At 40.8% G+C, this 13,946-nt stretch overlaps 1 protein-coding gene across 3 annotated transcripts in view; it reads left to right on the plus strand.

Annotated features, from left to right (window-relative positions):
• The window catches only part of MYO1D (myosin ID), a 377,669-nt gene that overhangs the window by 151,150 nt on the left and 212,573 nt on the right, over positions 1-13,946 (plus strand). For all 3 annotated transcript variants that reach the window (XM_058706014.1, XM_058706013.1, XM_058706015.1), the window contains exon 15: positions 11,540-11,706. In XM_058706014.1, coding sequence (XP_058561997.1) covers positions 11,540-11,706 — 167 coding nt within the window. The remainder of the gene's footprint in view (positions 1-11,539; positions 11,707-13,946) is intronic.

Here is a 13,946-nt window from a genome sequence, read left to right on the forward strand (position 1 = left end):
TAATCAGAAGTCTGCCTTCTCCCAGGTTTGCCAAGAACATGAAGCCCAGATGGTTTTACAGATACATTTTATAAATCTGCCAAGAGGGGCGCCTGGGTGGCGTAGTCGGTTAAGCGTCCGACTTCAGCCAGGTCACGATCTCGCGGTCCGTGAGTTCGAGCCCCACATCAGGCTCTGGGCTGATGGCTTGGAGCCTGGAGCCTGTTTCCGATTCTGTGTCTCCCTCTCTCTCTGCCCCTCCCCCGTTCATGCTCTGTCTCTCTCTGTCCCAAAAATAAATAAAAAACGTTGAAAAAAAAATTTTTTTTAAATTCTAAAAAAAAAAAATAAATCTGCCAAGAAGCCAATAATTCCTATTATATATAAACTGTTTTGGAGGATAGGAAAAAGACCACTACCCAATTCATTTTATGAGATTAATATTCCCTTCATAGTAGGTTAATATGAGAAAATAAAATTAGATATCAGTTTCATCTAGAACCATGGAAAGATCTTAAAAATATATATGACTAATGCATTTGCTGGGAACATAGTCAAGAAAGCGCCTACTAAAACCAACTGAAAACAACTAAAATGTTAGGTAAAACATAAAAATCCACTTCTTGAATGCAGCCATGAACTAATAAGAAAGTAAGGAACATGCAGGCCACAGACTGAGTGAAGGCAGAAGTTAAGGAAAAAGAAGATGCTGTCTCTTTGGGGATTTGTTGAAGTAGGTAACTTTGGGCATAGGTGTTCAAGGCTGGGTCCTCAAGTGAAGCCCAGGGCCTGCCCAAAGTAGAGTGTCTAATAAGAGATTATACACAAACGTGCATGTGCACACACATGGGCAGGTCTCCAAAGGACTGCATCCTCAAAGGGATGCATATAAAGTGAGCAAGAAATAATCCCTCATTATCTGAAAGGAAAACTGCCTATATTGGTCCATGGCCCTGAGCCGAAGCGGGAGTGAACACTTCTGGAGAATTTATCATTGTAAGCCAGTTTTCATGAGGTTTTCAATCCAAATTCACACTACCTGGATGGCCTAAAAAGTTTAAATCAACAGTTTAGTTTGAAAGGGTCATGGCCAGGGATCCCCAAGCATATGATAGAAGCAAACAGGTTTTTTTCCTTCAAGAAACCACCTTCAAACCAGACCTTCAAGAATTTCCACAGATAAAGTTTTAAGGAAAATAAGGAGTTCACCACAAAGAATTACTACACACACAAACAAAGTACCAGGTGCAAGAGTCGGAGTCACAAAAACTTCTTAGAATGGAGTTATCAGAAACAATATAAGAATGTTTAGTATGTTTCAAGAAATCAAAGGCCTAAAAATATGAGAAAAAGCAAGTAACTAGGCAATTGATAGAAATTAAAATTAGCAACTCAAGGATAGGTTTAACATCAGTTTAGACAAAGCTGAAGAGAGAATAGAGGAATGAAAGAAAGAAGTGGAGAAATTATCCAGGATTCTACTTAGACCAAGAAATGAAGCAAAAAGAAACACTATTAAGAAACATGGAAGACAAAATGAAAAGGTCTAACGTGCATCTAATCAGTTACTCATGGAAAGGAGAGGATGGGCAGAGCAATATTGGAAGGTATATTGCTGAGAACTTCTACAGTGATGAAAGATAACACTCTCTTGGAGTCGGGAAGTCTGGTATATCCCAGGCTGGAACAGTTACAAGAAATCTGCATCTAAGCACATTGTGAAATCCCAGAACATCAAAGACTAAGAAAATGCCTTAAAAGCAGATCCACTTAAAAGAATAACAGGCTAAAAGAAAAGAACTGTAAACCAAAATTCTGTACAAAGAGAATGAATTTGTTTCAAGAACAAAGACACAATAAAGAATCTTTCTGAAAAAGAGGAGAGGGTTACAAGCACACTAAGCGATGTTCTAAAGGATATACATACATATCAGGACGGAGGAAGAGTATACAAAATGAAAGTCTAAAATGCAAAAAGAAGAGCAAAGAAATTGGTAAATAGGTGGGTGTGCATAAATAAACTAAAATAATATTGGATTAAAAATACAGATTAGAATAGGGGTGCCTAGGAGGCTCAGTCGGTTAAGCGTCTGACTCTTGATTTTGGCTCAGGTCATGATCTCAGAGTTTGTGAGTTCAAGCCCCACATCGGGCTCTGTGCTGACAGCGCAGAACTCGCTTGGAATTCTCTCTCCCCCTCTGTCTTTCTGCCCCTCCCCTGCTTGCTCTTTCTCTCTCAAATAAAAATAAACTTTAACAAATACAGATGAGAATCCAATAGCACAATAATAGTATATAAATTAGAAAGATAAGGGATTAGAATTCAAGTGCTTAAAGTCATCGGTTATTCAGAAAAATAATAAAAACATTACTTAGCTTGTAATCCTAATAACACACAAATGCATATTAAATTCCCTCATGTAGTCATTAAAAGAATAGAAATGAGTTGAGGTCAGAATGAGAAGTAAGTAATCAGTTCTATAAAACATAGGAAAGAGGAGACTAAAGAACATAGAAAAGCCAGGATAAATTAAGATGGTAGAAATAAATCCAAATATAGTAGTGATTACATTGAATGTAAAAAAAAAAAAAAAAAAGATACAAATGGTCAATTTGGTCAAAGAAAAAGAATCCAGAAAAATTAAACATTTAAGTTTAAAAGTTGTATCAGACAAATTCTGACAATCCAGGGTCACCCCAATCCAATTTCAGGATCTGGAGTGGGTCAGCAATGGACCAAATTGTTTTCCATTCACCTTGGACTCCCAGGGTTAGCCCTTTAGGATTGCAGACCAGTGTCCCTTGTCTATGGCTTTGGGTTCCAACCTGCAGCCTCCTGGCCCCACAAGGCCGTCAGAAGCTGTGGTAGTCTCGTGGCTGTCCAGATGAAAACTGCCCTGAAGTCCGGCCCCACTGCTTTCCATTGTAGTCTTACTCTCATCTTGGTTATCTTATTAGCTCTCTGATGCATTTGAGAAGATTCCCCCCCTTCCCATATCTGTCTAGCGCTTTTCCTAATGACTTCATCAGGAAGGTTGTAGCATTGCTTGGTCCTCCACCACCAGAAGTGGAAGTCCTGACCCCTCACTTTGTCTCAGAATCTACACAATGTATTCAATGCATGCCTTGTCTCCCCACCTGGATTATAAGTCTTTTAAACATAGGGAGTGAGTTCTAATTTTATATATCTCTTGATATCTCGTGAGGTGCACCCTAAACAGATGGTCAGTAAATTATTAAATGAACTTGAATTTGCCCGTGACTCTGTTTGGCAGTGTTCAAAGCAAGTTAGATAGGCAGATGTCTAACTACAGTGCCTTCTGGCTAATACATAGACCGATCAGTGTGCCTTCACAAATAATGTTTTTTACATAAAATAGAGGGAGAAACAGGCTAAAACATGCCAGAGAATGAGATCAGTATTAACTCTTTCAGTTTAATCTTTATAAGACTTTTGAATTTGTCAAATTTAGAGTTTCTTAGGCTGAGTCAGTCTGGATATTTATAAACGAGAGAGGAGGCGGCATTTATAAATTGAGATAGAATGCTGATTAAATATAGAGAGAGTATTTCCAGTAGATTCCTTAACTGAAGATTTTATATTACTGAACAGGATGGATAGGATTCCCCCCACCCCTTAATTGGTCATTAGTGTCTGGGCTAGTGTTAACTTCCTGTGCATCATCAGTACTGGTAAAATTCCATTTAACTGGTTTTTGTTTAGTGAAGTTACTTATACTACTCCAGTAATACCTTATACGAAGATTGCTTTGCCCACATAATTATAAATTATTGAGTTCAGAATATTTCTAAATTCACACCGTAATTTTCTTTTTGACCCAAAGGTCACCTAGAATTATGTTTCTTAATTCCCAGACGTATACGATTTTTCTAATTATCCTTTGCTCTTGATTTCCAGCTTAGTATCATTTGGTCAGGGGATATATACTCTGTGTGATTTCAATCCTTAGAAATTTGTTAAATGTTCTTTATGTATGTATTTTGTTTATATAAAGAGAAATAACTTGTGTTATACTCTGAACACATCCACTAGATCAAGGTTGCTAATTATATTGTTGTCCAGTTCTTACTGAGCTCTTAGTTTTGTCAGTGCCAAAAATGCCAAAATCTGTGATTCTGAATTTGTCTCTTCCTCGTTGTATCTTCTGTTTTTGCCTTAGATATTTTAAGACTTTATTTAGGCTTGTTCAAGTTAGAACTATTATTTCTTCCTAGTGTTTAAGTTATTTATCATTATGAAATGCCTCTCTATTTCTGTATCACTTTTTGCCTTTGCATGAATAAAACAGTTACACCACCTTCTCTCTTGGCCAGGTTTGCTGGTATATCTTTTCCCACCCTTTTACTTTCAACGTTTCTGTAACCCTGTGTTTCAAGTATGTGTCTTGTAAGTAGCTTATAGTAAGGTTTGTTTTTTTTATGCAATCTGACAATCTTTGCCTTTTGAATATGTCATTACTCTACATGACTTTTAATGTAGTTTCTATGTGTGGCATTTAAATGGACTATCTCGTTAGTGCTTTCTGTTTGATGCTTTTGTATTTCTCTTTCCTTTTTTTCTTTTAGATTGGTGATTATGGGCAAAGAGTAAACAAAATTCTGTTCCTTCTGCTTCACAACTAAACCTCAGTCAAATTTCTAGGTCTGTTCCCCTGTTAACCCAGTAAGGTATATCTCGACAGTATTACTATGCAACATTTCTTATGACTTAAAAATTACCCCTTTTTGCAAATTGCATCTCTACTGAGAGAATAACAAATGTCTGGTGGAGATGATTTATGTGGGCTTCCCTGACTGTGGTGACTCCTGTATTAAGCATGTCCCTTTTAAGAACCCTGGAAGCTATGTCTTCAGACCTACATTAAGGGATATTAGATACTATGGGGCATGAGGCTTTTAAACCAAGGGTACTTTCCATGCCTGCTCCATGTGGGTCTTATCTCTTTGTCCTTAAGCTGTCACCTGACTGCTGTGTGGACTGCTGCAAGGACTGTGACACTTCTGTTGGCAAGCCATGTTTGTTTTTTTGGTTTTTTTTTTGTTTTTAAATTTTTTTTTTTAATGTTTATTTATTTTTGAGACAGAGAGAGACAGAGCATGAACGGGGGAGGGTCACAGAGAGAAGGAGACACAGAATCTGAAACAGGCTCCAGGCTCTGAGCTGTCAGCACAGAGCCTGACGCGGGGCTCGAACCCATGAACCGTGAGATCATGACCTGAGCCGAAGTTGGACGCTTAACCGACTGAGCCACCCAGGCGCCCCGGCAAGCCATGTTTTTGTCCTGAGTAGACTCATGCCACATGTGCCCATGAGTCCTTTAGTCAGAATATTTAGTTAAACCTCAGAAGGCACCCTTTCCTCACCCTCTGACCCCTGCCACTCAGTGTTGTGATTATTCTTTATTATTCTGGAAGATTTATATCATAATATTGTTTTGGTGGTTATTTGAGTGATTATAATCCCATTCTTGAATATAAAAAATCTAATACTATTTGGTACTTTTACCTCCTTCCTAGACAATGCAAGGTCCATAAAACATTTTAATTCCATTTGCCTTCCTCTCAACTTCTATGCTATTTTGGTCATGTATTATAAGTGTACGTGTGTGTGTGCGTGTGCACACATGCGCACGCATGTGGCCAGCAAGATGACATCATCATCGTTGTTACTACATATAGTCAGTATCTGTTTAGATTTATCCATTTATCACTTCTTTTTTCCTTTCTGTACCGTTGACCTTCATCTGGGACCATTTTTCTTATGCTTGAATTTTATCCTGTTATATTTGAAGTCTGTTGTTGACAGAGTCTCTGCTTTTGTTTACCTGAAAATATTGTATACTGTTTTCGTTTGGGAAGAATATTGTTGCTGGGTGCAAAATTCTATGTTGGCAATTTTTTCAGCACTTCAGAGATAACACTCCTTTGTCTTCTGGATCCCGTGGTTTCTTGTAAGAAGTCAGCTGTCAGTCTGTTTGTTGCTCCTTGAGGTAATGGATCTTTTCTCCTCTGGCTGCTCTTCCTGGGTAGTCAGAAGTTTTACTACGACTTTCTGAGTGTAGTGTTGTTGTTTTGTTTTGTTTTTTATCCTCACAATTCATAGGACTTCTTCAATTTGTCTTAGTTGGGTTTTCATCAGTTTTGCAAAACTCTTGGCTATTGGCTCTTCAAATACTGCTTCTCCCCTTCTGTCTCCTGTCCTTCAGGATTTGAGTTACTCGGACCATCTCACCATAGCTACTATGCCTCTTAACCTCTCTCCTTTTGTTTCCATCTTTTTGTCTCTCCATGCTTCATTCTGGGGAATTTCTTCTCAGCCACCTTCAGCTGTTCATAATCTTCCTGTCTACTGATCTACTGACTTCTCAGTTTCCATCATTGTATTTTTCAGTCCTGTGTTTTTAATTTGATTCAGTTCATTTTTTACATACATAGTTTCTGATTCTCTAAAAATTCTCAGTATTGTCTTTTGTCATCTCGAGCATGGTAAGCATAGTTATTGTATTCTCACTATTAACTCCAATATGTGGATCCCCGCAGGTCTGTTTGTTTTGTATGCTGTTATGCTGTTTCTAATTCTTGTTATCATGGTTCCTTATGTGTCTGGGTAATTTCTATTTTGCTCCCAACATAATATTGGCAAAATTGTTTATAAAAATAACTGGAGACCTAATTTTATGTAATCTTTCTCCAGGAAAGATTTACCTTGGCTCCTTTTAGGCAACCAAGAGCTATGCTATTTCAAGTCCCTGTGAGGGACTGCCTGCTTCTGACTCACCCTCATTGCCAGTGGCAGCCTTTTCAGATCCCAGCCCAAAGTGAGAGGGGTTTACCCATGACCTCCTCCTTTTCAGGCCCTGCTCTCTGATCTCTGTCCTGCCAGCCCCCTGAGGCTGTCAAAACCTCTACCCAGATCCCATCTGCTTCCTCTGAAGTTGGCAAATTCCCCCAGGAAAAAGGACTTCTCAGACCTGGAAACTTCCACTGTCCTGCTAGATTCTGGTCCCCATAATTGTCCACTGTCTTTAAGCAAAATTTTTAAAATATTTGAATTGCCGATTCTAGATGTCTGCAGCATGGGTATTGGTTTAAACTAGTCCGTCATTACTGAAGTGGAAGCCCTAATATCCTCTTTTTATAAATTAGATAATTAGGTCCAGAGAGGCTATCATAGTTAGTTAAGAGCAGAGACAGTGAATGCCCAAGTGTCCTGATTCTGTGTGATGCTTATTCTCTTTTTTAAAATAAATACAGCTTGCTTGCTTATTTATTTATTTATTTATTTATTTATTTATTTATTTATTTAGATGCATTTATTTAAATTTTAGCTAATATACAGTGCAATATTGGTTTCAAGAGTAGAATTCAGTGATTCATCACTTACATACAACACTCAGTGCTTATCATAGCAAGTTCCCTCCTTAATACCCATCACCCATTTAGCCCCTCCCTCGCTCACCTCCCTCCATCAACCCTCAGTTTGTTCTTTATTGTTAAGAGTCTCTTGTGGTTTGTTTCTCTCTCTTTTCTTCCCCACCTCTTCCCATATGTTCATCTGTTTTGTTTCTTAAATTCCACATATGAGTGAAATCACATAGTATTTGTCTTTCTCTGGCTGACTTATTTCAGCTAGCATAATGCTATTCTAGTTCCACCCACGTCATTGCAAATGGTAAGATTTCATTCTTTTTGATGGCTGAGTAATATTCCATTGTGTATATATACCACATCTTCTTTATCCATTCATCAGCTGATGGCCATTTGGGCTCTCTCGATAGTTTGGCTATCGTTGATAATGCTGCTATAAACATTAGGGTGCATGTGCCCCTTTGAATCTGTATTTTTGTATCCTTTGGGTAAGTACCTAATAGTGTAATTGCTGGATCATAGGATAGTTCCATTTTTAGTTTACTGAGGAGCCTCCATACTGTTTTCCAGAGTGGCTGCACCAGTCTGCATTCCCACCAGCAGTGCAAGAGGGTTCCCCTTTCTCCGTATGTGATGCTTATCCTGTTACACCACTGCCAAAATGTACAGATAGATTTAGTAGCATTTTGATATTTGCTGTGCTAGTGACACTCTCTTAGTTTATTCATCAAGCAGTAAAAGCCCTGTAGCCCTCACATAAATAGGACCCCCACCCTCCCTTCCCCATCCCATTAAGGTTGTTTTAAATTTACTTAAACTTTTAAAAAGTGAGCCACACTGGGGCAGCTGGATGGCTCAGTTGGTTAAGCATCCGACTTTGGCTCAGGTCATGATCCCACGGTTCATGAGTTCCAAGCCCCATGTCAGGCTCTGTGCTGACAGCTCAGAGCCTGGAGCCGGCTTAAGTTTCTGTGTCTCCCTCTCTCTGCCCCAAACCCCAATCATGCTCTGTCTCTCCTACCCTTTCGCTCTCAAAAATAAATAAGCGTTAAAAAAAAAAAAAAAAAAAAGAAAAGAAAGATTTTAAAAGGGAGCTGCAGTCTTTCCCTATAAATCTTCCATTACAGATTCAGTGAACGTTTTGTCACTCATCACTATTTGTAAGATTCTGCTTGTACTTTATAACAATATCGATCCTTTGCTTAATACCTAAGCCAAGGATTGGTGTTCCAGAATAGGGAAGAAGTATCAGTTGTCTGTTAATTCATAACAAACCGCCCTCAAATCTAGTGCCCCGAACAACAGTTTATTGTGTCTCATGATCTGGGGGGTTCACTAGCCAGTCCTGCTGGGCTCACCAGGTGGCTGTGGTCAGCTGAGGTTACATGGTCTAAAGTGGCTCACTCATATGCTAGGTGACTGGGATACCTTGGCCTCTTTCTTCATCTAGTTTTTAGTCCTGGATTTCTTCACATGATGGAAGAAGTGTTCCAAAAGTTCAAAGCCTCTCAAGGATGAGTCTCCACAAATAACCCAGTATCACTTCTGCCATATTCTGTTGGGTAAGACACAACAAAGGGCAAAGGGCAGCCCAGATCCCAGGAGTGGGGTGGAAAATTCACCTCTCGTTGGGAGGTACAGCAAAAAGCTATTTGTTTTTTAAATCTGCCACAGATGTGATGAAAAGAGGCAGGTATGCTAGGCAGAATAATGGGCTCTGCCTTTCAGCTCCAGGTCTCTGTGACCCCAACAGAGTGTCCTACAATTCAGTTCAATCCTGACACTAACTACCCAGAACAGCCAGATGAAGAGATACACAGAGCAACAAGGTCTGGAGGGTCTGGGCATCCGGAGAGCAAGAGCCTCTGCCCCTGTGGAGATAGGGTCCATCACCTTCCCCATGGGATGATATGTTCGCCAACCAGAAAGCTCCTTGGAGCCTCGGTGTCTGAGTTTTTTTTAAATCGGGGTTTTATGACCTAAGCATGACTGGTGAAATCTTGAGTCTGTGATTGGACTCAACCTGCAGCCTTCCTCCCCTCCCTGGAGGTCAGGCTGCTGAAAGTCCCATCCCTCTAATCCTGTGGAGGGTTTTTGTGATGACTACACTCCCCCCCCCCCCCCCCTTGTCCTGGAGCTGTCTGGGAACTGGGTCTGAGTTGTTTCATTAGCATAACAAAGATACTCCTACCACTGAGGAAATTCCAAGGGTTTTAGAAGTTCTGTGGTAGAAACCTGGGACAAAGTCCAGAGAGGCGGGGGTGGGGGGTTGAGATTTTATTAGAGCCCCCCAAGGTTGTCCATGCCTGACTCCCCAGAACATGTAAGTATGTTATGTTGCATGACAAGGTGGAATGAAGGTTGCAGATGGAGTAAAGACTGCTGATTTTCGACCTCAAAATAAAGACATTCTCCTGCATTATCCAAGTAGGCGCTATGTAAATTTAAGAGTCCTTCAAAGGGAAAGAAGGATGCAGAGGAGTCAGAACCAGGGAGATGGTATGTCATTCAAAAGACTCAACAGGCTGTTCATTACTGGCTTTCAAGATGGAAGGAAGCCATAAGCCAAGAAATGTGGGCAGCCTCTAGAAGCTGGAAAAGATAAGAAAGTGGGTTCTCTCTAAGAGTCCCTAGAAAATAAGAGCCCTGCTGACACCAGGATTTTTAGCCCAGCGAGAACCATCTTAGACTGCTGACCTCCAGAACTGTACCAGAATAAATTTGTGTTGTTTTAAGCCACTAAATTTGTGGTGCTGTCGAAAAGCGACCTCTGTGTTTCGGAGCCGAAGTATAACTCGAAGACAGAGTTTGGGATAAAGGGGAATGACAGCTTTATTGCGCAGCGGGCCAGGGCCTTCAAAAACTGCAAGCCCTCCCGGAGGAAGGGGCTGGGGCGTTTTATAGGGACACACAGGATCTAGCCTGTTCTGACAGCAGTTGTGTAGGTGATACCAGCCCCCTTCCTCGTGTCTTTAGGCTGGTACCAGGTTCCTGGAGCAAAAGGCTAAGAAGGGAGGAGGGAGGTTTGCGGAAGAGACGAAGAAGGTTCCTTTAAGATCCAACCTCACTGGAGCGTTAGTGCAGCCGTTTTGATTTTTGTTCAACTTTGTGCTTTTAAGCAGTCTCCGTGATAATCTGCAGCAGCAGCAATAGAAAACCAATACAGTAGGGCCTAGAAGAAGGAAGAAAGTGGCATTCTTTTTTCATCATGGAAAGTAGCATGATAAGTCTATACTTGGAGCTTCCTGTGTAGATGTTGAAAACTCACTCCGTTCAGAATGCAAGTAACTTCACATTCTTCAAATCTCTCCTACTTCTTAAATTATTTACTACTACTTTTTACCTCCAGCCCACAGTGGAGCTCAAAATTGCCTAATTATCTACAGAAGACTCTATCTCTTAATTAAAGTGCATCTGTGTGTCTGCTAGGTAATAGATCAGAGAAGGGAACGTAACTCTTTACTCTGCAAGTAGGGTACATTTGACCTCCTTGATTCATCCAGTGATAATTTGTTACCTTCAGCAGACCAGGATCTATGCCAGCACAGTTTTATACTTAAAAGGAGTTATGATCTGATGCATGGTACAAAACTTAATTGGCCCAAAGGGAGGGATTTCTTGCTAGGCTCTTTCTTAGAGTCCCTGACACCTACAGGAGGTTTTGCAACTTCTCTTCTTATAAATTTTAATCTCGTTTTCAAAAGCACAAACTACTGTGATGATGTCAGTGGTGGTGATGATGGTGGCTGACACTATGGAGCACTTGCCATGTGCCAGGGCTGTGCTTACGTTGCACATTCTTCATGGCAGTTCATCTTTAGCACGGCTCCTGCCTCTTTCTATTAAATTACTCTTTCTGGTACTTTTTAACCTTCTTTCTGTCAAGACACATAAACTCAATGTTTACATGTCTCAACTGTTTACCCCTTAGTTTTATCCCCTTTCTACAATTCCTGATGATTCCTAGAGTATAATAAAGCAAAATTTTAGCTAAATGCACAAGAACTTCCAGTCTTGAAGGAGAAGGAAGAATAACTGTTCCCAAGTTTATGTCTGAGAAATTGGAGGCACTGAGCTTAATTTGACACAATTAACACTAATTACACATTAGCATCCTTCATTTGGGATTTTTCTCCAGTGAAACTTACCATTTGCTGATTTATTTCTTTAGGAGCCCTATTATGTACGTTGCATCAAACCCAATGACAAGAAATCCCCACAGATATTTGACGATGAGCGCTGTCGCCACCAAGTAGAGTATCTTGGACTACTGGAAAATGTGAGGGTGCGGCGGGCGGGGTTTGCCTTCCGCCAGACCTACGAGAAGTTTCTTCACAGGTGAGAATGGACTAAACAAAGAACCTGGCAGACCCTGAGAACTCCGGAGTGCTCCCCGTGTGTGACGCTTCGTCAGCACGTGTCAGATAGTCTAAATATCTGTTGAAAGAGGAAGAGTTGAGGGAAGCGCAAATATGAAAGACTTTCTCAGAGTCAGCAGGAGACTCTCCCTGAGTCTGCAGTTTATGGGCCGTGAGAAAAGATTCATTCTTTGGGGAGAAGATGTGGGCCGTATAGCATGGGAGGAAGATCATGGACTCGGAGGCACATCTGGGTTGGAATCCGGGGTATGCCACTCATTTGCTGTGTGATCTTAGGCCAGAAATTTAATGTCCGACTCTGTTTCTGCATCTATAAAATGAGTATAATAATACTACCTCGTTAAATTAGCCTAAGTAAAAAAGCTAGGTGCCTGGCACATAATGGATGCTCCATTAATGCTGCTTTGTCATTACCAGTATTGGTAATTATCATAACAACAAAATATTAAGCAATTAATCACGAAGACCTTGAAATTAGTCTACCTGGTTTGAATCCTGGCCTTGCTATTTCTTAGCTTTTTGACCTTGGGCAAATCACCTAATCTTTTCAATGCCTCTGTTTCCTCATATATAAAATGGGGGTAATAATAGTAACTATTTTTTAGGGTTTCTGGAGCATTAAATAAGATTATATCTATACCCATATCCATATCCATATCTATATATCTATATCTATAAAGCACTTAGAATAGAACCTGGCATGGGCGCCTGGGTGGCTCAGTCGGTTGAGCGTCCGACTTCAGCTAAGGTCATGATCTCACGGCTCGTGAGTTCGAGCCCCGTGTCAGGCTCTGTACTGACAGCCCAGAGCCTGGAGCCTGCTTCGGATTCTGTGTCTCCCTCTCTCTCTCTGCCCCTAACCCACTCGCATTCTTTCTCTGTCTCTCTCAAAAATAAATAAATGTTAAAAAAAAATTTTTAAATAGAACCTGACATATAGCAGTCATTCACTATATGTAAGATATCATCACTGCTGTTATTTATTGTTAGTCATGATGATGATAGTGGACAACTGGGACTCATAAAGTCCCTTTAAATTCCATCTGTTTATTTATCTAAAAACATTCATTGAACATTTCCTACAGACTACAGATTCCACAAAATGTGAATAAATAGATAAAATATTGGTTGGTCAGAAGAGTCTCTAAGGAGATGATGCTGATAGGAACCAGCCATACAAAGGTCAGAGAGAGGAGCAGGTAGGGCAGAGGGAACAGTGAGAGAAAGGCTCTACTGTAGTGGTAACTGTGGTATGTCACGTAGCAAATGTAGCCATGTGGTTGGAGGCTGCTCACTGACAGGGCAGTGGTGTAAGATGAAATCAGAGAGGTGGACAGGGGCCAGATCATGTCAAATTCTGTAATCCAGACTAAACAGTTGCATTTTGGCTAAATGTGGTGGGAACCCGTTGGTGGGTTTGAAGCCAGGAGCAACACAATCTTACGGTTATCTGAGGAGATACTGTGGCTGCTGTGTGGATAGGAAGCGAGGTGACATTTAGGGATGTCACCGTAGGAGCCCAGGAAAGGGGGCTTGATAGCACCTTGAGCAAGAGATTCTTACATATCCAAGGGTATGGACAGATTTGAGGTATGTCTTAGGGGAAAGTTGGCAAGGCTTGCTCACGGATTGGCTGGATAAGAGAGGAATAGAGAGGAGCAGAGGGTGACAATTAGGTTTTGGCATAAGCATCTGGGTAAGCATAGTGTCATATGCCGACAAAAAACAGGGTAAGAGAGAAGCTTGAGGAGGTCGTGGAACAGGGGCAAAGACAGAATTGAGATCTGTCTGTTGACCATTAGGTTTGAAATGGCTACTAAAAATCTAGGTAGAAACATTAAGTAAGTTACTAAACACACATATCTGGAGCTCCAGGAGGAAGCGCACGCTGGAGATGAGATGCTGGAGTAGTTAATGTAGACGTCCTATATAAAGTCTTAGAGCTGGATACATGAGAAGGAGCCCATTCAGCCCATTCAGATCCTGTGCGATCTGACAGGAAGGAACCACCGAAGAGAAGAGAAGGAGCACCCAGTGAGATAGATGAGATGCCAGGGGAGGGTTATGTCACAGAAGCCGAAAGAAGATGGTATTTCAAAAAGAAAAAGCAGGGTCGCCAGATCAAATGTTGCTGTGCAATCAAGTAAGATAAAGGCAGAAGCTTAAGCATTAGATTTGGCAACATAGGGGTCAAGGGAG

The sequence above is a fragment of the Neofelis nebulosa genome, chromosome 16 (assembly GCF_028018385.1).
Source record: "Neofelis nebulosa isolate mNeoNeb1 chromosome 16, mNeoNeb1.pri, whole genome shotgun sequence".
Taxonomy (NCBI): domain Eukaryota; kingdom Metazoa; phylum Chordata; class Mammalia; order Carnivora; family Felidae; genus Neofelis; species Neofelis nebulosa.